Source organism: Pteronotus mesoamericanus, unplaced genomic scaffold (genome assembly GCF_021234165.1).
Source record: "Pteronotus mesoamericanus isolate MK-2021 breed Mesoamerican mustached bat unplaced genomic scaffold, CSHL_Meso_final contig_50, whole genome shotgun sequence".
NCBI lineage: Eukaryota > Metazoa > Chordata > Mammalia > Chiroptera > Mormoopidae > Pteronotus > Pteronotus mesoamericanus.
This window is the reverse complement of record NW_026555186.1, coordinates 6,738,470-6,763,038: the sequence shown is the minus strand read 5'-3', so window position 1 is coordinate 6,763,038 and position 24,569 is coordinate 6,738,470. Positions and strand designations below refer to the sequence as shown.

The 24,569-nt window shown below is 43.6% G+C and overlaps 1 protein-coding gene across 4 annotated transcripts in view; it reads left to right on the top strand.

Annotated features, from left to right (window-relative positions):
* TRIO (trio Rho guanine nucleotide exchange factor) overlaps positions 1-24,569 on the top strand; it is a 317,818-nt gene that overhangs the window by 92,763 nt on the left and 200,486 nt on the right. For all 4 annotated transcript variants that reach the window (XM_054578325.1, XM_054578323.1, XM_054578324.1 and 1 more), the window contains exon 2: positions 16,821-16,895. In XM_054578325.1, coding sequence (XP_054434300.1) covers positions 16,821-16,895 — 75 coding nt within the window. The remainder of the gene's footprint in view (positions 1-16,820; positions 16,896-24,569) is intronic.

Below are 24,569 nucleotides of genomic sequence, written 5' to 3'. Positions count from 1 at the left end.
GGGATGGATGTGCTCTCTCCCTGAGGACAGTGGCGGGAGCTGAGGTGTGGGGCCCGTTTATTACTGAGCTGGCGTGTACAGAGCACCAGTGCTGCGTGGACGTAGGTGCTTTCCTGGTGTCACCTCTCTGATGCCTCTCAGGGACCTGGGAGGTGGGGACGGTCCCTGCAGTAGTTGGCTGGGGCCTTGAATCCATCGGCAGCGGTGAGGGCTGGGAGCGGCCTAATTAGTAGATGAAGCAGGTGCAACAGAAGCCATGGGATCAGAGGGAGATTATTTGAGGAAAGACTCTGTCTGTTTCTTCTCTAACATCAGAAGGGAAGTTAGCAGTAAAGCCTTTTGGATGTGGAAAGGAAAAAAATCCAGTGACCTAGTTAGTATCTTACAACCTGGCTTTTCTTGGTGAAGTAAGAGGTGAGGGTTGGGTGAGAGGGTGAGCTGAGGTTGAGGGCTTGAGGAGACCAGGGCATTTGGGAACCTGGTTAACCTGGCCAGGTTCACCTGGCCTTGACCTGTGTGGCCTGCCTGTGAGATGCCAGCGAAGTCTTAGCAGAGGCTTCCGAAGGAGCTGCCCTTTCTTAGGTGTCCTTCCCAAGCTATTGTATTTTTAGCCCTAACCAGATCTTGTAAAATAAGATGCTGAAGTAAAAATAAATACCAGTTTGGCTTTGCTTATACTTGTTTACAAAAGGAAAAGGTCACTTTCTGACTGAATACTCAGTTGTGGTAATTTTGTGTCAAGGTTTCATCTCATTAAAAATTAAGCATCTTTTGTGCAAGACTCTTTGGAGACATTTTCCGTATGTCAGGGCTGCTGCTTTTCCATCATGTCAGCTGACAGATCTAATTGCGTTTCCGTTTGTGGTCATTCTCCATCTAGTCTTTTCTCACCGTCCCTCCCGCCCCTGCTTAAGTCTGGCTGCCTTGCTGGACAGCCTGTCCTCAGCCCGCCTTCTCTGCCTTGACTGAAACGGGTTCACGTATCCATCAGTGGCCTGCTACAGGTTGGATTCTTCAGGTGGCCTCTCCTGTGTCGCTGAGGGACTCACCCCTGTTCATGATGTGGGGCCTGTTCCAAGGCGTGATTCTCAAGGGATGCCCTGCACTTTCTGTTACCACCCCCTGTAGGAACCACAAAAGATGACGGGAGGGCTCCAGAACCGAATTAAACCATTCCTTGAACATTCCTTTCAAGCTGCCCTTTCCAGACCAGGGTCTCTCCTCTGCGATAGGTTTCTACTTTGTTTTGTTTGTCGGCCGGAAGGCGTGGTCCCTGCAGTGCACTGGCTGAGGGGCGGAGGGACAGGCTCTGCACTCCGTTGCGTGCGGTGTGCGTGCAGCCTGCCCTGCCCCCACCAGGCTCCCAGAGACAGAGGGGCACCGGTGTGGGGTGGGGGAGCCGAGCCCTGGGCACGCTCCTGTGAGGCTGCCTGAACACTGTGGGCTCCGGGACTTGCGGTTCAGCTGTATGTACCACACCCATTTCCCTCACTGGGGAGCCTGGCCTCGAAATCACAAGTACCTGTTTATTTGACCAAGGGAACACTCTACATCAGCATGAGTTTGAGTCCCCGATGCCCATTGCCCTGTCACGTCACTGGCTTTCCTGTGGAAGCCCAGAGGAACGCTGCTGAGGGAAAGGAAATGCTTGCTCCAGGGTGGCCAGGAGCTCTGAGTTCACCAGAGAGGGTGAGCACCGTGGCCTCCTGGGAGTGGAAGAAAACGCCACGAGCTTTTTACAGATATTTATTTATAGCTTATGATTGTCAAATGTCTATTTGGGATTATGTAATATACTAGAGCACTAGTATGTTTATAACATGATTGGTGGCATGTAGTAAAATTCTTTGGTGGTGAGATTCTTGAGCAGAAGCATTTGAGGAGCATTGCTTTAGGGCAGTGGTTCTCAAAGTGTGGTTCCAGCATCCCTTGGGCTCCCAAAGAACTTTTCAGGGGATCTGTGAGTTAAAGCTGTTTCTACAGTAGGCAAATACAGCTAAGTCCTTGCTTAATATCCATAGGCTCTGCGACTCTTAAGTGAAACAATGTATAACAAAGCCAATTTTACCATAGGCTAATTGACATAAACAAGAGTTAACTACGGCATCTCATCAACATAAGAATGAAACAATGTTGAACGAAATCACGCTCTTCAAGAACCTGCTGTATAGTCTTAGGTCCTTTTCCTGCTTGTTCTTTCACAGGTGTAGAGTGACAGTTTTCCTGTGGCTGTGGGGCATCGGACATCACAGCAGATCGAGGGCAGGGGCAGATGTGGGAATCACGATTAAAGCCAGTCTCTAAAGTATAAAACAGGGCCAGCCTCTTTCCTGATTACTTTTGAAAATACTGGTATTTTAAATGGAAAGTAGTATTGTTAACATGTAATGGGTTTAAGACAATATTATTTGTAAAGAAATCAATCTTTTAAACTATTTCAGCTTTAATTTTAACATGGTAGGTATCTATAATTAGGTATCTAGATATTATATGGGTAGAATGAATGGATGACCGGAGGAACTCACAGAAACCAAAGCTCTTTGGGATACTCAGCTTTAAGCGCGTAAAGGGGCCTTGAGACCAAAGCCTTTGCGGTGTGCTCATGGTGTTAGCGGTCTGGCAGGCGGAAGGGTGAGGAGCCCGGGAGGAGGACTTGGCACGTGGCGGGCGGTGAAGGCGGGCGGTGAAGGCGAGAGCCGTCTTCCTGCCTGGTGCCGTGGCTCCATCCTCCTTGGAGAAGGCAGGAAGGTTTGTATTTTTGGTCTCCACTTTTCCTCCCTGTCTCTGCTCCACCCCACGCCAGCAGCATAGATGAGCCATTGTGTATTAAGTAGGCTTTTGTGGGAACCCCTGAGACCCTAAGCCTAATCTGTAGTATTTTGTCTTTGGGGAAATCCTTTCCTGAAATTGAGTAACAGTGAATTTACTAACAAAGTTTTGGAACACAGATCTTTTGGAGGTGAGAGGCGGAGTTTCTGCGCAGGTCTCTGGAGCAGTTCCTTTTTGGCAGTGGCTCCTAAGGAGTTTTAAATAGGAGGAACTATTAGGGGAACTCAGCTGAGATGGAAATAGAAGGGGAAACATCTGGGGTATCCTGTTCTTTCAGTGTTAAAGTTTCAGGGTGAAATGTGAAAATCTGGTTTATTGTTTGTTGTGTTAGCTCAGAGAGCTTAGAACTCCAAATTAATTTTAAACGAATCTCTAGCCCATTAATATGCTTGTTTTTGTTTTCTTCAACTCATTTTGGTAAAACGTACCAAATGGTTGCCTCCTTTAAAAAAATACATGACTCCCCTGACAGGCAGTGCAAGCGCGTTCCCCGGAGAGGATGTCGAGTACCGGCATCTGGGAAAACAGTTTGACGCCACCGCATGAACTTGGAAAGGGGCGTAAACACGGACCCGCAGCGTCTCCCCAGGCCCAGAGAGGCTCTGGAAGTGTGTTCTGTCTGGGGTTGGTGGACGAGGCCACGCGGGGCATCGCTTGGAGTGGCAGAAATGGGAAGCAGAGCACATGTCCATGAACAAGATTGCATGACTAAGTTTGTGGTGCAGTCTTAGAACAGAGCATTAAATATAGCTCAGCGTGCACATCAATGTAGATTAACTGTCCAAACCGAGACAAGTCACAAGAGAATGCATGTAGGATGATTACATTCCTCTTGAAGCTCAAGACAAGCAAACGAAGTAATATGTGTACTGACTGATTCATAAATGGCAAAACCGTAGAGAAAAGCAAGGATATTTTTATCCTGAAAGTCAGCCCGGTGGTTGTGTCTGGAGCCAGGAAGTGGGTACCAGCAGTCAGGGTGTGGAGAAGGCTTCTAAGGCACTGGCAGTGTTCTGGTCCTTAACCCGGAGGGCGGTTCCAAATGCACACACGGAATACCCGTAACACAGCTTTGCGCAGGCCAGCGCATTCACATCTAAGTCTGGGGCCACTTTTGCTTGGGCTTTCCTTTTAGTAGCTGAAAGAATTAGAAAAATTGATTTAAGAGCCTTTTTGTTTTACCATAAAGTGAATAATGGAATACTTAAAACCATCTGGGCTCTTAGAAGTTATTTACTATAATAGCACCCACCTGTCCTCCACCTGTTTTAAGGTTTTGAGGCGGTGTCATTGCAGGGTGACTGATGTCGTGCCGTGAGTTTCCTCAGGGCCACCTGGGCTTGCTTTCACAAGGAACAAAGAAGGAAAACTGGTTTTCACCACTTGAAAAACTTACTTGCCAATGAGTTCGGCCTTTACTGGAGTGGGCTGAGGGTGCCGTGGCGGGGACAGTATGTTTGCAACAGCCAGCGCCTTTTTGGACGGCACAAGTAGCTGTTCATTTTAGTGTTTACTCTGTGTCTCGTCAGAGTGGGGAAATCCTGTTTGCTCTTGTTCATCTATTAAAATGAGAGACTGTTGACAGAGCCTGGAAGTGGAAGAGGAGGATGGAGAGCGAGTGTGGTCTGCCTGTGCCTTCTGTCCTCTGGCCTGAGCCAGGGAGCTTCTCAGAGGTCGAGTGCGACCTCCTCCTCAAGGTAAAGATGCCCTGGACACAGGGCGCGTGCAGGCGAAGGGCCCAGGCCAGGAGCCAGCTGCCTTGTTCCCTCTGGGCAGCGCCCCAGCTCATCCTGGCATCGCCACCGGATCTGGGGTGGAGAGCGAGCTCGGGGCCTGGCTGGTAGAGCTGCCAGTAGTTGCGAGGCTGTGGTCCCTTCCCTCTCCCCCTTGAGAGCAGGAGAGAAGGAGTTGTTACACCAGTGGTTGGGCTTCTGACAACAGAGGGGCATGCGGTGAAAAGGTGTCAGAAAGGGAGCATTTCTGGGGGGGGTTGAAGTTTTTGTTGCCACCGTTTTAGTGAGAGGAGGTGGGATCTCATTCCCAAAATTCGTTCCCTTCAGGTGACTTTTTTTCCCACCAGTGTCAGTTCTAGTTAATTGTGTTCCGATCTGCCACGTTCCATGGATGGGTACAGGGTAGCAAGGTCTCAAGGATGCTCAGGGGCAGGTGGGGTGTTCCTGGGGCAGGGGTGTGACAAGGGGGTCTGCGTAAACTGCTGCAAACTCTCAGGCAGATGAGTGTTCTGATTTTTAATAGCCTTTTGGTTCCTTAAATTATTTATAGCCAGTCCCAGAAGAAGGAAGTTGCCAAGGTTAATCTATTATGACTGTGATTTTAAAAAGTAAGTACTTTTTTCTGTGGGTTTTGACATTAACTACATGTCTCAGTTCTATCTTTTTTTGTTTTGAGTCAAGATGCATCTCCTTATAGAATACAGTAATTGCAGGTAAATGGGCAAAATTTCCCCAAATTCAGTTACTTAAAGCACTTCCCAGATACACACATCTAAGAATAAGCGGCTTCCTCAGACCCCAGCGCTAATAACCACCAGTGTCCCGGGTGCTGTTTGTTAGCCAGTTCTCGGAGCCGACCCAGGGCCTTCCCTCTCGGGGTTCCTGCCCTGGCTTCGCACTCGACCTGCTTGTACCTGGATGGAAAGCTTTGTTTGGAGTCCGGGTACTGTCACTTCCGGGTGATGTCGAGATAATGTTATGCTGTTGGAAGTGAGGTGTGAGTTCCTCTCCACACCTCCTGTGTCTGTGTCCTGTCTCCCTTGGAAGGAAGTTGCTTGTAACCATGTGCCATCACCTGCGAGTCACATGCACCTGGCTAACAAGTGGCATTTAGGTCCCTGTGCAGGTGCTGCAGAGGTCCTGCAGGTGGGGGAACTGCAGAATGAGTACCACATGCCTTATTTTACCTGTCCTTATTGCAGTGCCATTTGTGTTTCTATACTGAGCTAATTGGGGGGAAAATGTTCCCTGGGATTCCTGGTAGATAAGATACTGACTTAGCCATTAGGGGATGAGGGAAGGAAAACAGGTTCCCCAGGCTCCAAAGAGTACAGCTTTGGGTCTCAGGCACTCAGCTTGGGCACTGCAGGACCAAGTCTCCCGAAGTCAACTTGCTGGAGAGTTTCACCTCGCACCTCCCTCCCCCCTCCCTTCCTCCTCCCAGGGTTATTTATTGCAGGGACCCCACAGCAAGCAGGGCGAGGCCCTGTGACCTCAGCACAGGCCCAGTTGACACCTGACATCTCAGCCTCTGGCCGCAGCACTGTTCCAGGTGGGATGGCGAGTTATGTGGTTGGTCACACAGCTGGAGGTCTTTCACCTCCTCTGGCGAGGGTCACAGCCTCACCCCAGCGCACGCTCCCCTGAGCCTGTGCTGGCTTCTGCTCCTTGAGCTCCAAAGGGGACCTGGAATCCAGGGAGGAGGCCCTCTGGGCTGGTAATCTCCTCAAGGTCAGCGGGCCCCCAGCAGGGACTTATTTCCCGGTTAGCTTCCTGCCCCTCCCAGAAGGTTCCCGCCCTCTGGGGCACTTTTCTCCTCTTCACCTAGTGAATTTGCATCTTTTTCTCCTCATCAACGAATGTGCATAAAAATACAAAGTGCAAGATGAGTCAATTCACATTAGATCTGTTTTTATGTCAAAATTTGTTTTCCCATCCATATCTCTAAATTATTCAGCTTAATAAACACCTTTGTAACCAGAATTTTAAAAACCTACTGTATGGGTGCAGAAGGGGGTTTGAGGTGACAGGAGAGGTAGAGAGAATGGAAATGAATTACTTTTTGTTATTCACATTACCAGATGCATTACTTTTCTCAACTCTTTTTGTAGTTTCTTAAATTTCTTATTAGGAATTCAGTAGGAAGGTAAATGATAGGGCCCTTTTTACTAGGATTTTTTTTTTCCCCTGCTGGGAAATGAGGGTAAAGCAGGACACCAGCAACCTGAGTTAACAGGAGCAAGAGAAGTTGCTTTAACCTTAAGAGCCAGTGAGTCCTAAAGGCTGAGGTTGCCCTCATTGGTGTAATCTTAAAACAGGTCACATTACCTGTGGCCGAAGTCAGCTGGCCCTTCTCCCAGCAGCTCTGCCTCAGGGCTGACATACTTCTGGAACAGTCGAATCTTGGTAGGCCAAATAGAGGTTCTGAAAGAAAACTTCAAATTTACTGTAGGTTGCATTCAGAATTCAGCCTGAAAACAAGCAAGTTATAAAGCTCCACTTTTTTGTCATTGTTTTCCTTGGCCAGTGGTGACAGACTTGCTCCTCTTAGGATTCTAGTACTATTCCAGGCTCTGTCTTCGGCTTGTCAGGCAACACACGGAGGACAGGACTGTGCTTGCTCCTGTTTGTGTCCTGGGCATCAGATGTATCACAGTGTATTTCTGGCAATTCAGAAAAACATGAAGAAGATTGTCAAAGTGAAGTATGTTAACTGAACAACTTAGGCAGAAAAGCTGTATGTAAGTTACCAAGCGGGTTTCTTATGATTAACACATCACAGTGTAAATCTTTGAACATATTATTTATATCATTATTTACTTTGTGCTTTGTGGCTTTACCCTCTACAGCAAGGGTTTTCAAACCTTTCAAAATGGAACTTAATTTTAGTGCCGTGATTGATACAAAATTTCAGTGAGAAAGGTAATATTTTTAGATGAGTTTGTCTAGTTAATTACAGCAATATCTATATCTTATATATATCCATACTATAACAGTACATGTAATTTGCAAGACATTTATTTGTCCATCAGACTTTGCTTTCTGCATATACATTGTTAAGGCCACTGCTGGTCTTCCAGGCATGTTATTTTGTTTTTTTATTGTAAGCTCCTTAAAATCAGGAACATGCCATTTAGGGGGACAGTCTCTAGGGCCTGAGAGAACACCAGGTGTCCATACATCCTCCCCGAATGTCAGATGATTAAATACATCAATTCTAAGCTTCATCAAAAGACTGGCTGGTAGAAAGTTCTGCCAAATTCTTTGTTGTTATTAAAGATATAGCTTTCTAGTGAGTTTATGTTGGAATTAAATCCAAGTGGAAATAGCTTTTCAGTGCTTCGGTTAAAAGTGGTTTCTGCCTTTCTCTTGGTGGTGGAGGAGGTGGTGCAAGGAGCCACCAAATGCGCTTCCCCCTGAGCACAGCCTGCCCTTCTCATGAGGACACTTTTCACCATTAATTAAATATTTTTTTAGGGGGGTGGTTGGGGTAGAAAAATAACTTATACTTATATTGTAAATACCCCCAAGTCAACGCTTCCTCCTTTCAGGTACAGATAAAAGACATATAAATAATTTTTATGTACTTAGCACCGAATATCAGACAGAACTAACACTGTCACGTTAGCCTCCTTAGAGTGAGTGTGTATAGCTGATTGATTGTTTCGAGCTGTTGCTAACTGTCTGGGATTAGGTGGGATTAGGTGGATACTTTGCGCAGGACTCCACCTTGGAGACTTGCACTTAGCACTTCCATCGGCTCCGAGCACGGGCGCCTCAAGGTTCAGCAAGCTGGGGATGGAGCGCTGACCGTGGGCCATGGCACCTGCTGCGCTGCCAGCGGCTCCATCGGTTTCGACACAGGACAGTCCCTTCCCTTGAGGAGCTCGCCCCGCTAGGCGGGGGCGCTGGTGTGCATTTAGATAATTACTGTGCAGCGGGGTAAGGGTCCGCGGTGCAGGATGAGGGATCTGATCCAGAGCTGGGGGTGTCACAGAAGGGGCGAATCTTGTCTGAGGCTTTCAGGAGGAGTTGTGAAGGGGAAGAGTGTGCATGTGTTAGTGTGTGTGACCGTGTGCACGCAGGGAGGCGAGGGGTGCTTCCAGCACAGGGGAGAGCAGGGGGTGAGTGCGGCGTGTGTTACCTGAGGGTGATTGGAATTCCTGGTGTGGGTGTGGGGAGAGGGTAATGAACAGGGAACCAGTGAGGCTGCAGGGCTCAGCAGACGTCAGGTCAGGAGGGACTTCGTGCCGTGTCCGGGAGTCTGGGCTTTATTTGAAGTTTTAGGGTAGTAAAATGATGGGATATATGTTTAACATTTTTTTCTTCTGTTGATTCTGGAGAGAGAGGAAGGGAGGGAGAAAGAGAGGGAGAGAAACATCAGGGTGAGAGAGTAACATCAATTTGTTGCCTCCTGCATGTGTCCTGACTGGGGCTGAATCTGCCACCCAGGCGTGTGCCCTGCCCAGGAATTGAACCTGTGACCTTTTGGTTTACAGAATGACGCCCAACCACAACTGAGCCAAACTGGCCAGGGCTGGCATGTATGTTAGGGGAGTGGCCGAATGGATCCAAGGGACTGACGAATGAACAGCCATTAGGAGGACGCTGGAGTAACCCACATAAGGGAGATGCTGGCCAGGGGGGCAAGTGGACATGATGGGCCAGTTAAATCCCAGAGTCTGCAAGATGGAGGGCAGGGAGAAACCCTGGTCCTTGGTTTGGCTGCGGGGGGATGGTGTGTGGGTCCAGGTACTGCGCTGGGACCCACACAGTGAGGAGCAGGTTCGGGGGGAGAAGGATGCATGTGCGGGGAGGTATTTCGGTGGAGGTGGCTGTACCATAGGCATGCAGGTGCCCTCTTCCTCATGATGTCTTCTTCCTGGTGATGACAGTTTCCAGCTACACCCACCATTATTGTCTCATGAATTTTATATCTTCTAGGACATCTCCTCCTACTCTGATCCCTCTGGTCCTGGTATTCCCATGCTAAGTGCCTGTATCACAGAACTGACCATGCATGTATGTTGCCTTCCCAAACAGACTGAGTTCAACAGAGGCCCTAGGTTGTATTTTATGTTCAATGCAGGGAAAGTCTGTGCACACAGAGAGAAGTTTTAATACCACTTATTGATATGACTTGTATATACATGAAAACCTTTCTGCACCTTATGTAATAATTAAGAATATATTTGTATAAAGGAAAAGAATTATAGCTTTATTTTTATGGAATATGATTGCGATCTGCATTGAATTACGTGTGGACATTAGACCATTTTTTATTTTCTTATATGATAGAGGAGAAGGGTGCTAACGTGTATGAAATGTTTGAGGTAATGATTAAAAAAAAAATTTCTTTTAGTAGTGAACCTTGGTTGATTTGCTAGCCATTAGATCATTTGATTTAGCTGTATTAGTTGTATCACAGTGGTTCATTTGATACAAATTAAGTTTCTAAATAACTTTCCTGAAAAGCTGCTTCTTAGGTAAAGCAAATCTTTTCTGGAGTAGGCCAGCATCACAGGACCATATGTGTGCACATATATGTATGCATGTGTGTATGTATGTAGCTTAGGGTGGCGTGACAAGGGTCCCAGAGCACAGGTTGAGTGAGCTTCCCCCAGAGGCACCTCTTGACAAGCTTTACAGGCGCAGACAGATGGATGCATTCTTTTTTTGGCATTAGGCAAACATGAGGATGCGTTTTCTCTGTGCTTAGCCCTGTGCTGGTCCCTGAGGATGCAGAGATGAATGGCACATCTGGGTGCCTGATTCTGTTTTGATTTATGAGAACATGAGAAGGTAGAGTCACCTTTTTTGGCTATTGAATTATTCCTTTCATTGGTTTGAGTTATGTTTTTTAATTAACTTCTAATGCATAGCTAATACATAATGAAATCATTAAAAGTTAGAAATTCTACAAGTTGTCTCATTTATCTTAAAATATGTTATAGTTTAAGTCTTTTTTTGGTTATGTTCTTTTTGGTTATTTTGGTTCATCCTCTGTGTTTTGTGCTCAAGGCATTAAAAACTAGAGCTACTGTAAGTTAAAATGCCTTAACTCCTTTGAATCAATCAAACTTGTGTTGCTTTTTCTTCCTTAAAGTTATGATGTTACAGGCTATTGCTTCTCAAATTTTGTGAAGGAGTAAATCAACCAGTCTGGCAGTTATTATAACCATAAAGATTCTAAGTAAAAATTACAACGTTGCACTATGAAACCCATTCATATTCCTGTGTGGTGGTCTGTGAACATGTCCGTATTCTTAAGTACTTAATTCACTTTATATGCATTTTATAAGTATTGTGTACGTGTGGATTATAGTCATGCTTATGTAAAAATAATATAAGCATTGCATTATGTTTTAATTTTTTTATGTGTTAGTAAAAAAGACATTTAAACCATTTGATTTATCACCTGATTCCTTTACCCCTTTTAAACATTTTCATAGAGGATGCAGGCTAGTTAAAAGGCTTCGTTCCTACACAACACTGGTCTAAATGCTCGCCCAACTGAAGCCGTTAACAGTACAAACGTAGTGCCACAGGACTGGCGCTCCCTGTGATCTGTGACTAACCCTGCAGGCACTGCGGAGAAAGGTCCGGGAGTCGGAACTGCGGACCCCCTGCCTGGGAAGGGTGACGTCACCACCATTGGTGCACGCGCATGCGCTATGCCAGTGATGCAGAGATTTATCACCCTGCTCTTTGTGTTCTGGGGTGCGTGGCGCCCGCTTTTCCCCTAGATAAACTAATGAATAAAATCCTGTCATTACCACCAAGACTTGGTACAAATAGTAACCTTCCAGCTTATTGTTTAATGTTCCTTTTTGTTGTTTCAAAATGCTGCTTTATCAACACATTTTTATTAATGCTACAACCTGTGTTTTTATAAGTATTTTTTTTTTTTTCAGTTTCTTTGGCTTTCCATTTTCCCATTTAGTACATCTGACAGGGCCTCTGAAATGGATGAGAGCACAGCTGGTTGTGGGTTGTCTTCTAAGAGGTGAGGCAGACAGGCAGTTCAGAACAAGGCACCCGCTTAGATGATCAAGACATAACCATGGTTGTTATTATTAGTATCTGGGAGAAATTTGGGGTTAAAAAGTTAACCTGTGTTTTAGTTTAAATTTTTTTAAAAACTTGATTCATTTTTTTCCACTCATTTGATTTATTTCATTTAAAATTTTTAAACCAGTGTTAAAAAAAAAACTTGTGGAATAATGGGCTACACAATAGCTTTTACTCATTGTGAATATATTTCCACAGTGCTTTTTTTCTTCTTAAAAAAATAAAAACTTGGAGGGGTGGGTGTTGTTCCTTTTCTGAGGAAGTGACCAAGTGAGTGAGCCATTCTGGTCAGCAGTGACTCACTTCAAAAGGTATTTGTCAACAATAACAATACAGCACCCTCTTTACAGAGTCTCAGGATAAAAATGAAAAAATTGATTTGACCAGTGAGGTATTAGATAGTTGAAGTTTCAGACCATTGATTCAGTTAAAAGGTTTTCCATTGTTGAAGGAAAGCTTGTAGAATATTTCCTCCTAGGGCAGAGAGGTTAATTTTCCTTCTTATAAATGATACTACAGGAGTGGCCTTCTGAACAACACTGAGCTTATATTTCACAACCTAAAATAAAAAGTGCGGAGGAACATCGGGGTGCTTGAACGGGGGTTCAGGGATAAGAAACTGGGGAAGTATATTTACTTGTCCATTCATTCATTCACTCAGCCATCCCATATCTGTTGGCCCTGCTGTGCTTGCTCTGTCCTGGGTGTCTGGGATGCGCCGGGGAATGAAAAAGCAGCCATCTTCTGACTAGCAGGCTGATTTAGGGAAAGAGAAAGAAGAAACGACTTCTTTATGGGCAACATAATGCTTAGCATTTTAAGAAATATGAATACTCTGGGAGGAGTTTAAATTTTCTCTGAGTGACATGCTGCTGAACCAAATAGCAATTTAAAAGGTGATTACAGAATCGACTTTGGGAAGTAATACCATGCTGAACCTTGGAGTTGAGACTTTTTAAATGAATATATTAAAACCTAAATATTCAAATTCAGTTGTTTTAGGAAAAGACATTTGTGTCAATTTGAAACCAGAAAGAGGAAAAGAAATCATCAAGCACTATCTGCATTTATATTAACAATGATAAAATTTGATTTTTAACCCAAACCCTTTTCCCCAAATGGTGTTCAACGAAAAGTAATCTGAGGATCTCAGAGTAATAGCAGACATTAGCACATGAACGTTCTGGTCGAATTCCTTGTAGATGTGGTGTGAAAGAGCCCTTGATGCGTGCCTGTTAGGCACCCGCGGGTGGTCCTGGGCTGACTGCAGTCTGAGCCGTGTTCTCTGACCCTGGAAGGTAGCATTTCCTTAAAATTCACATCGGCTTCTTTGTCTCAGGTAGCAAAATGTATTCTAAACTGTAACAAGAATCCCCTCTGTCTCTCTGCACACTTCAGTGTAAGCTCTATGTAATTTAAAAAGTATATACAGTCATTCAAGAAATGAGTATGACTAAATGTCCTCTGACTTTGGCCATTTACCTCTTTAAAATTGCTCTTTTTTCTGCCCTTTTTCTTCTAATTTTTTTTAACAAACATCTCTTCATAGTACCACTTCCACCCATTATTGGCAATTTCAAACTCCTTTGGTGACAGTTAAAAGTAAAGCTGCTGCTGACTCCTGGTCTGTGGCGCAAAGATGTGGTCTGTGAGCTCAGAAGTATCACTCCAACGTGGCACTTGCCTTTCCTTTCCCTCTCCATGGGTGTGGGAGGAGAGGGGTGTGCTTCCCGGGATAGTCACTGAACGTTTTCATTTGTTCCAAAAAGTTTAGGAGCCACAGCTGAGGAAAGAAGACAGGAGGAGTTATCTGTAGTGTAATCTAGAATCAGTGGAATAGCAAAGAAGCCATTTCTTTGTAAAATTTTTTTTATAGTCACACACTTGGTTTTCATAAATAGCTCTTCAGGGCTTGGAACAGAATCTGCCTTTTTGATCTGAGGATATTTCATGGCTGAGTTCTTCCTGCTTTTAATTGAAAGTTACACGGTGTATTTAATCTAGCTTTAGTATGTATACATACTTCCTCAGTCTTTTGCTTATTGGATGTGTTTTTAAAAATGGAAATGAGATGAAAACTAATGCCTAAGTGACCTCCATAATTGCCACAAACTCAATTTCTTTGTGTAGTTTGATATTTCTGCTTTTTCCCCAGTATTTTCTTTTTTTGTTTAGAAAGTTTTAATTGACAGTTTTAATAACATTAACATTTCTTGCCCTGTGACATACTCAACAAAAACATGGTGGTAAAACTGTTTAGAATTTATATTCTAGCCTGTGTTTGGACATGTACATATATGACAATACAAGTATAACACATTTCAACACCAATTTAGCAAATGATTCATGTGCCTTTCTTTCCTCCTCTAGAAAGACTGTGAAGATTTTAAGAGAGAAATTCAGGAGTTGATAGGCTAATGTAACCACAGTTCTAAGAAACTGAAGATACATAGGAGTGCCTTTGTGGCTTATAGTAGGACATAGAAAATTGCAATTTTTATTGTTAAGTTTTGTTCTCTTCCCCTTCTTTTCACATCAGTATGATAGTCTTTCTGTGTGGTGGCTTGGAACATGGCAGCTGTAACTTCCATTATTCACTCCATTCAGGGTATTAATATGTAGGTGTGATTCAGAGAGTCAGCAGGAACCGCCAAGCATACTTGTAACTATTCGAAGTCACACAGTCCTCTTCTGAGGCACCAGCCTGGGGTTAGGACATTGCGCTTGTTCAAGGTTGTGTGGAAGGGAGCCAGAACCGCAGGTGGGGCTCCTGGGTCTGGAGTCTGGGAATCCAGGACTGCGGTTTGTGGTGGCCCTTCTCAGAGGGCTTTGCTGTGTCCTGGCCAGGGCATCTGTGGGCATGGGCTATGTGGAAGTGGTAAGAAGCAGGCCTTCTTCTATCTGGTAGCAGTAGAAGGGGGGTCCTCTTCAAATCCCTGTAGATTGGGATCTACAGGTAAGGCTTAATCCTTTCTAGTATCTCTTATCATTTCATGTGCTTCCACATTTGCCTGGGCCCCCTAGCACTTTGTGCTGCTTATGGAACTCCTCATTCCGTGCCTTATTCTATGGGTATATAAAGCTTGTTTCCTTGAGGCCTGAGGTGGTACCTAACTTCCCTTTGCATTTGCCCTACTGCCACCTGTGTCCACCTCAAATGGAATCAATTGGATGTAAATCAATCTTGTAGACACAGGCAGTGAATTACCCCATGGCTGGCATGGATTGCTGAGACTAGATTACATCCATTCAAGAGTTTTGAAGGAACCTTAAGGATGAAATTGCAGACCTCTTGGCTCTTGTTTTGCCTTTTATAAATAGCCGCTGTTTTACACGCTTGGTAGGTTGCCAGCACAGAGCGTGGAGTGTTGGAAAGCAAAGTGGCCCAGTCACCCCGAGGTGCAGGTTGTGTGGAGCCCTTTCGTGACCAGCTAGGTAGTCCCACTAAGCCTCCTGGACCTCAGGCTGCTCATCAAGATTTGCTTACGGCTGTCCTTGTGCAAAGCCTCCGATGATTGTAGGTGTCATCGTTAATCCTGACATACCGGACCAAAAAGATTCACTTTAAAACAATCCCACGACATCATTAATTTAGTCATTCTTTGCTTCCTTGAATGTTAATGTCATAGAGATTGGATTTTGTTTTCTTCCCCTCAGAGATGCTGCTCTTGTTGCTGCTATTCAGTTGGACTTGAGCGACAGACTCAGTCTCCTCTGCTGAGGGTGACAGCTCAGACTGTGGTCACATCTCTTATCCTTAGCTTAGAGTTTAGGCTGCCTGGAGCTTGCCCTGCACATGTGAGGTTCAGGGGACAGCCCAGAGACGTGGTCCCAGTGTATACTCCGATTTTGGGCTCCCGCCTTTCCCTTTCCATGGTTTCTCCTCCCCATTTTAGCTGCTGATCAGGTTGCCCTGAGCTGTGTTCTGGTTCTTGTTTCAGCAGCTCCATGTGGTTTAGGGGAAGTGCACCCAACATCGTTTCCTTTTCCCAAGGGTCTCTCCCTGCTTTTGGTCACTCTCCAGTGCCTCGAGGTAGTTGTGTTTGTAGATTTAGTGTGTGGCAGGGCTGGTCCAATAGGAGCCACTCAGACACACCTGAAGTGGAAGTTCCATTTGTTTACTTTCTAAATCCAGGACCATTTATTTGCATTGGTTGTGTTACCAAGCTTACATTTGGGATGTTTTCGCAAGAACAAACAGGAAAATAGGGATGGGGCAGCAGTCTTTTATTTTTCCTGAGAGTGTGCTCTGCCAATAACCATAGTGACTAGTGTTGATGAGTAGGGCCAGCATCCCTGAACCTAGATGACCCACGTTAGAGACCTCCAAGACAAATATCCTGAGGCGTTATCATGAGTAGGAACATTGTTGACCTCAAACTCCCATGTGAGCATTCACCCTGGTGAGCTGGCTGGACATGTTTGGGCTGCAGGAATTCGTTTTGCTTAGCTGGATGTTGGCTTGGCCCAACTTGCCTGCTGCATGCTTCTTTTCCACAAGATTTCTGCTCTGCCCTCTAAGGTATTGCGGGGAGTGGGGAGGGTTGGTTTGCAGTGAGAAGAGGGCCTTGGCCACCCTCGGAAGCAGGTGGTACTGAGCCATCTTACCACATTAGCCAGTGACATTCCTCCAGGGGGGCATGACCCAGAAAGCCTAGAAGGACAGAGCCAACAGGGAGCTGTGGCCAGTTCCCAGCTATTTATAATCTCTTCTCCCCTCCCAGCCACTGTTTATTTTTAAAGACTGAAGTCTGACAGGAGGCGGCATTGGGCTCCCCCTGCAGGTTTTAGTGTGCCACAGGTAGCAGTTTTTAAAAAAGTGTTGCTGCTGTATCTGCCAGTATTTACATTAATGTACAGATTAAAATGAAGATTTTTGAAATGATGTGGACTGACTTTATATCCTGTCTTTTTGGGCTGGATTTGGATTATTAGAAATGGCCAAGCGACTGCTTGGTACAGTAGCCTCTGGGTCTGTGGGCGTATCATTACTTGCCATTAAAATAGACAATAACTGTGATCAGAGACTTTCCTTCACAGAATTCAAATGTTTTCAAATGACGACATTTCTAGAGCTGATTTAACGGGTATGAAGAAGGCTGCTGTGTTGGCATTGGAGAGAATGGTTAAGAAATTAAATGTCACTCAAGTAACCTAGTAATTTTATTTTCTTCTTCTGTATTTCAGGGTTTCGAAAAAACGATGAAATGAAAGCTATGGATGTTTTGCCAATTTTAAAGGAAAAAGTTGCATACCTTTCAGGTAAAGTTTAACTTTCTAACCTGCTTTATTGGCCCTCTGACTACTTCTAATACAGTGTCAGAAACACTAACCTGGCCCTCCTGCCCCAGCCACAGAAGCGTGGGTGTCCTGATGGATTTTTACCTGCTTTGTTCTTGCGGCATTTTCCTGAGAAATTAGTGCCCAAGCCATTTCTTCTAGCTGGCAGGCCCATTTTAAGTCAGATCTGGGGATTGAAATGTTTGTGTCTGTCATTCTGCAAACATGTGGCTCTTTTGCCCCGATCAGTTAGGTAAAACAAGGGATTTTTTAAAAGTCTGTCATCTCTGCAGAAGTGGTGGGAATGTGACCGTATGTCGATGTGTCCTGAATTTTTTACCTTGGTTTCTTGTACTTGGTAGCTACCTGTTGCCTCCTCTTTGGGAGGGGAGGAAACCCATGTATCCATGACCTCTCTGGTCCTGCAGTTCCTACAGCCCTCGTCGTGTGCTGTGAAAGCCCTGGTCGTCTTAACCAGCTGGGTCCTCCACTTATCTGTAGAACCCTGTCCTTGGGGCACCTGGCCCTGCTGCAACGTGGTGACAGTCTGTGCCAGTCCTTCAGGCTTTGGGGCACTTGACTGCCCTCCCTTCTGCACATAGAGGCGTCAGCTTTAGGGCTTTTGGGGGGTTGTCTTCCTCCTACATGGGGGCTCCCTCCTACATGAACAAACAGCCATTGGGTATTACACCTTTTCAGCACCAATTTACAAAACAAAGGTTTGCAAGATTTTTCTGCTCTGTTTTACAAGAAAGTAAATCTGGAGATGGTCACATGCTTTCAGCCAGCCTTCCTGGATGTGTTTCCCTTGATAACTGTTTATCTCTTCAAACAGGCCTACTATGCTGATCCGAGGCTTCCTCTTGAGCACATCTTATTTTGAATTGGTGGTAACCCTGCTGGCTGGTTTTATATGGTGTGTGTGTCCTTTTGGTCCATGGGACTCGCGTATACTTAGGATTCAGCTTCCTGTGGTGTTGCTGTCACTCTTACCTCGCTTTCGGTCTAGCAGTGTTGTTTGGCTCCTGTCGGACATTGTTGGATGGTTTTGCTAAAGTGAATCTAATGCATAATGCATTTGAAGGTTAACAGAAAATTATATGAAGTTCATGAAAACAAGAAGGTACTTTAGATCGATGGAGACACACGGTTAAAAAATGAAAAAGCAAACAACTCTTGGCTTATAATTTGGTTAAAAGTAGCTTCTGTGGTTTTCTAATCATTTACTGACAAACTGCGTAATATGGGCTCATGCCAGTTTTGTGAACTCCTCCTGACTTTGTTAAGCTACAGTTAATAGAATGAAAAGACTCTACTGATAAATATTAAAGGCATCAGTAAGAAAGGCTTAAAGAAACCTGATTGCCGCATGTGCATCAGTTTTTATTTTTAAGTTTGAATTTGTGATGAGAGCACTTGTTCCTTCTGTTCCTTCTTTGGTTCCTAGTCCTCTAGTTCCTGAACTGTCTTCTTTTGTCAAGCCCCTGGAGATCAGCATGTAACACTTACAAAGTTAAGATAGGTGATTTTTATTTGTATTCATTACTTTATTAGGCATTTAATACAGAATACATTATTAGATGACATTTTTCATCTAAGTTCCTGTCAAAACTAAAACTCTTTCCCTTGTAATGAACTGAAGAAATGAAATCATTAGTCTTTTAGAGTTCTGTCGTGAATCGTTGCTAAAACCTTAAATTCTGCAGGGATAATTATATGTGGGTGTCTTTAGTGGGGAGGGAAGTTCTGCATTGCAAGAACTTCATATGGAACTGTGTTAGGAGAGCCGGTAGGGCTGGTGTGAACAAGGTGAAGTGAGGAGGTGCTACCTGTACAGATTTGTAGTGTCGTGCTTCCTAACTTAGGACCAGAAGTGGCAGGTGGCATTAGTGTGAGCTGACTGCAGGTTGCTCTAGGCTTACTGTAAAGGGAAATGAAAAAACAAAACCCCATAAAATTAAGAAAAATTGATTATTTGTGTAGCAGAATGTTTGGGGGGAAAAGTTGCAAAGAACGAGTTAACTTTTAAAAAATTTCACCTGCTGACCCATTTTTTTCTTTCTTACTGAGAAATAATTCACATAAAATCCACCTTTTTTATAATATACAATTCAGTGAATCTTAGTGTAGTTACCAGGTTGTGCAACTATCATCACAGTCTAATGACAGATCACTTCTACAAACCCCCAAAGAACACCATGCCCAGTTCCCCGTTTCCCTACCCCCTAGCACTGGTAATTGCTTATCTTTCTGCTAAGACCCCATTTTTTAAAATATTAGGGGATATTATGGTACCTTTGTTAAAGTTCTCCATGTGAGTGGCTTTTAGTAAATTAAATCTAAGCAGAATAGCCAAGGCTTTCCAAAAAAGCAGGCCAAGAAATCAGTGATTCCATGAATTACTTGTTAGGTCCTGATCTAAAAAACCAGTGAGGATTCCTTGTACACGAACATTTCTGATCTTCAGTGTCATCTCCAGGTACTCTCTAAAATGTAATCCTTATTGCGCTTAAGTAAGAGAGCGAAATACTACTTTCTCCATTCAGAGTAGTATTAAATGAGGTTAGAGAACATATCTAAATTCAGGCTTGAAGTCAGAAGGAGGGCACTAAAACAAATGTCCTGTAGTGTCTGCTTAATAGTATGTGTAGTTTATGTTTATTGTATATACACTTAATGCATTATATATATTTACTATAGTATATATTATGTTTTACTATACACACACACACATATACTTATCCATATCTACTCTGTATGATATCCTATATATAATTCCTACAACCACGTGTGGTTCCTACACTGCTAGGATTTGGGCCTTAAAAAAAAATCACAGACAACTACCAGAATTAAGAACACTCCCTCCACCCTTTTCTTAATCATGAAACATTTCAACATCCCACATAGGAAAGCATAGTATAATGAATTTCTGTGAACCCCATGGTACACGTCAATGATTTTGCTTCGTCTATGTTCCTAGTCACTCTTCCCCTCCCCTCACTGTGGATAATTTTGAAGTAAATTATAGATGTCATATAATTTTATTTATAAAAATTTAGTTGTCTAAAAGATAAGCTTAAAAAATCTACACTTCCGTTAACAGGCCTGAAATTAAGTGGTGATTTTTAAATATTAAAAAAAGCCAATTAATATTCAAATTTCTCTACTTCTTGTATAATGTGTTTTTTATAGGACACATATTGCAATTAGTTGATATGTCTGACATCGTTTTTAATTTATAGGTTTTATCTCATTTTTTTAAAGATTTTATTTCTTTATTTTTAGAGGGGGGGAAGGGAAGGAGAAAGAGACGGAGAGAAACATCAATGTGTGGTATCCTCTCGAGCACCCTCCACTGGGGACCTGGCCTGCAATGCAGGCATGTGCCCTGACTGGGAATCAAACTGGTGACCCTTTGGTTCTTAGGCCAGTGCTCAATCCATAGAGCCACACCAGCTCCTTCTTATTATTTTTGTCTTACCACTTTATGTTTATTAGGTGAGGAAGCCAGGTGTTTTCCTATACATTTTCCTACATTTTATTAGATTTCACTGGTTGTATCCCTCGGTGCTCATTTAACATGTTCCCCTTTCCCTGTATTTCTTGTAAACTAGGAGCTAAATCTTGGGGTTTGATTAGACTTAGCTTAGGCTTTGCAGGGAAGGAGGCAAAAATCCTTCATGGGTGACATTGGGTAGTTCTCCTGGGAGTTTTATTGGGAGAGTCTGGTTAAGCATCTATTGATGATCATTGCTACTATCTAGTATTTTACTAGGTTTGCAAAATGCTAACATTCTAATTATATCCTTTCTTCTTCATTTAGCAACTTGGATATTCCATAGAGAGAAACATCCCTCAGTTTCTTGCTTACCCTGAAAACACAGTTCCTACAGGAAAAGCAGTATAAAGGATTGCTTCTCATCCTTTACCAGTGTTCAGATTAATGAAGAATGATCAGTTGACATTTTAGACTAATAAAAAAAAGTTGAAAGTTTTTTAAATACCATTTCGAGCTCATGATTTTAAATACATTTGATGTGTTTTAATTCACTGTGCATTTCTTTTTCTTTTAATGAAGTTAACATGTTTGCATCTTTGGACAGTGGGAGCCTCTTTAGATTGGCTCCTGAATTCATGTACCAGAGTAATTAATACACCTTCTCTCTTTGCTGCTGTGACCAAGTGTTTCATGCCCAGTTTGTCCGTGTCCTGCTCCACATGCGCAGTCAGCCGTTTTTCTAAAGTCCCCTGGTTTGTGGGGAATGGAGCCGGGTGCTAGGGAAGCTCGCTGCTCCTGACGAGGCTCTTGTGTCTGTGTCTCTTCAGTGGACACATCGAGGAGGGAGGGAGAGAGAGAGAGATATTTTTTATTTTCCCAATGAGTTAAGTTGTCCATATTAAAATTTCCAATTTATATTTCAGATTGCAGATATTTTACTTTTCTTTGATTATGTACGTATATCTCCTTTCCTTATGTTAAAAACTTCAGCTCCTACTCTCATCGTCATAATTGCCCATTTACACTGTAATACTGATGTCACTGCCACGGTGTGACTGGCCTCTGTTGTTTTGTTGTCCGAGGAGCATGTGCCACCAGCAAGGTATTGTCCTATTTCTGCATTTCAAAGTCACATAAAACAGTTCCTTTCTCTGTGGATCAAATCCCTTCCAACTTGAAACTCAGTAGCATTTGTTCCATTTTGCTTTATGTTTTTAAGGCTTTAGAAAAAAACCCAGCCACCTAATCTGGCTTCCGTATTAAGTACAATGTGTACATCACTCCAAGGTTAAAAACTAAACAAATTTAAAGATCAGATGTAGTTAAATCTAGTTTCTCTCTTTAACTCTTTCACCCTGCACCCTGCCTCCCCCATAGGAAACATTTTAGTCTTTGTTTTATATATTTTTTGTTTATTTCCTCTACTTTTAAAATAAGAGTATTCTCCCTGCCTGTGCATCCATACGTCTAGTCTCACATCCCCCCCTTAAGAAACAGCAGTTATGATGCATCATTTTCTGTGCCCCACTTGTTTCCCTTTAAACAGTGTTCTAGAAAGCAGAACAGACAGAGAGTCCTCATTTCATTTACAGTTGTGTGTAACTGTCCTGTGGGTATGTACACCACAGTTTATTCAGTGACTTGCCTATGAATGGACTTTGGGTAATGTTTTTAGATTAGCTTTTTGGGGGCAAGGTGAACATTGACCTTTTCAAGTGGAGGTATTGACAGGAAGGTGGGATTTGATTGCTCAGAAGTTTGCTGTTAGTATTGTGACAACTGACCTTAATTCCTGTTGTTCCAGTTTTGCAGAGTTCTGTATTTCATGGAAAGGGAAGGGTATATCCCCCATCTATCTCGTATATTCTTGTTAGTGTCTATTATAGCCTGAGTCCTTAGTGGCTGGCTGGAAGGCCAGGTCCTGTCAGAGGCCTTCCCAGAAGTCTAGAGACCCCTTAGAGTCTTCGTTAGAAATAGTCTGAAAGCCAGTTCCTGGTTCTCAGGACCGGGCAGGAAGAGGTGGGCCTGTGGAGGCGCAGGGCTGGCTAGCTGTCGGCTTCGGCTGCCCCTGGAGCGGGGGCCCAGTGGACACCCTTTTAACAGAGCTTCATTACCTAAGAGACTGAGAGCTTATAGACATAAATTTTCTTTTATAAACCTTGTCTTTTCAGAGCTTTTCACAGTCCTGAGTTAGAGTATTCCTCAGGGAGGCATCTAGTTTTCGGTGGTATTCTAACCCAGAAATTCAAATAAGGCCCATACAGAGGAAAATCCAATTGGTTCATTAAAATTTACATTGTACTTCTCAAACTAAGTATGTCTTTAAGAGAAGTCCATTCTCATTGGGTGAAAGGTGAGTTCTTAATTTATTTAAAGATAAAGGGGCAACTCTGAATCTAGCCACTTCTGGTCATTCTGGGCCATACTGCTCAAGAGACTTAAGTCCTCTTGAGGGGTTTTTTGCCTTTTAGAAGCGGGAAATGAGTGTCAGTGGGTTTAGGGAAGCAATTGTCACACAGACATTTGTAGCTATAATGTGGTACCTTTTCAGCCTCCTTTCTGATATTAAAATAAACCTCAGTTTATTTAGCATCTGTTTCCTCCTATAAAAATATTCAGATATTTCCATTTTTAACTTTCTGATACATGATGGTAGGTACAGTCAGGCCTCTGTACTTGTTGGCTGCAGACCTTGTCAAACCTGGTATTTGTCGCATTTGAGCAGAAAAAAATGTTTCAGCACTTGGTGCTTGCTTGCTCAGGACACATTGCGCTTCTTAGAACTTGTATGAGTCACGACACTGAGCCGCAAGAGAAAATGCTTCATGACTCGCTACTTACCGGGTTTGGAGTTCTGAAATGAATTAATGATGAGTACTGAGGTACCACTGTGTTTATTAATTAACTTTGTGTGGAATATAGAAGAAGAATCCATTCATACAGCAGACATTTATTGAGCACCTTTAATGTGCCTGTCCGTCTCTCACTAGGCACTGAGAGGATATACTGATGTCAGTCAATGAGCAAGATGCCTTCCTCCATAGGCTTCCATTCTTGTTGGGGAGAGAGACCCACCCCCCCCCGCCCCCCTCCCCGCAGAATGTGTAAGTTGTATAGCTGACTACAAGGTGATAGGTGCCTTCCAGAAACAATGGGGAGAGAAAGAGCAGAGAGGATGTGGTTTTTCTAATACTTGAAAATAAAACAGTGTCCTCTTTGTTTTCTTTTGTTTTTTTGACTAACGCACATTTGGATAGGCTGATAATCCCTCATGAGCTGTTGGGTTTTGATTACGGACATGGAGAGGTCCAGAGACTGTAAAACTCTCCTGTGTGGATATCCTGTGACGTCAGTAGGTGCAGGAAATGGGTTTCCTGCCCTTTTCTTTTTGTTGTCCACGCTAAGGTGGCTGAGTTTCCTGTCTATAAAATGGGACTGACATCTGTCCCACCTGCCTTACCATGAGGCTGTAGGTTAACATCAGATACATATTAGTATATCTAGTAGATGATGTTTTTATAAGCTACATACAGCATTTTAATAATTATTATATTTCTTCAGGATGAGAACTTGGAAGTTGTAACTTTTCTGCTTCATAACCTAGACAGTATTTTCAGTTGGGCTCCCTCTCTGACATTTGCAAACAAGTTATATCTTGGTGCCTACCATCTAAACAGACATCTGTGGCATTGCTTTTAAGCTCCTTGAGGCTCAGAGACCATGTACCTCTGAACCAATATTACATTTCATTAGTTCTACTCTATTTTAACTTCACTGGAAGGTCAGCAGATGGGTGGTTTTGGCACCTGCCTGTCACACCACAGATGGGAAAATACACCCCCGTGCAGGGAGGTTAGCAAGTGAGCACAAAATTTTGAATTAAATAGAGAATATGCAATTTTTATTTAAGTCTTTAAAATCATAAGTGATTTTTGATGAAGTTTTGAAACTACCCTAGGGAGTTTTCTGAAGCTCCATTTTGGGGAAAAAGGAAAAGACACATTGAATATTCTCCTCTATTTTGAAATTCAAGTTTCGGTTGAAATACGGCTTTTTTAAGAGACAAATGGGAGCCTCTTTGGAGAGGTGAGCTTGCTGGTAAGTCTCAGGGGACTCCTCACCAGTGCCCCCAGGTTGGGGAAAATCTTAGCTGAGAG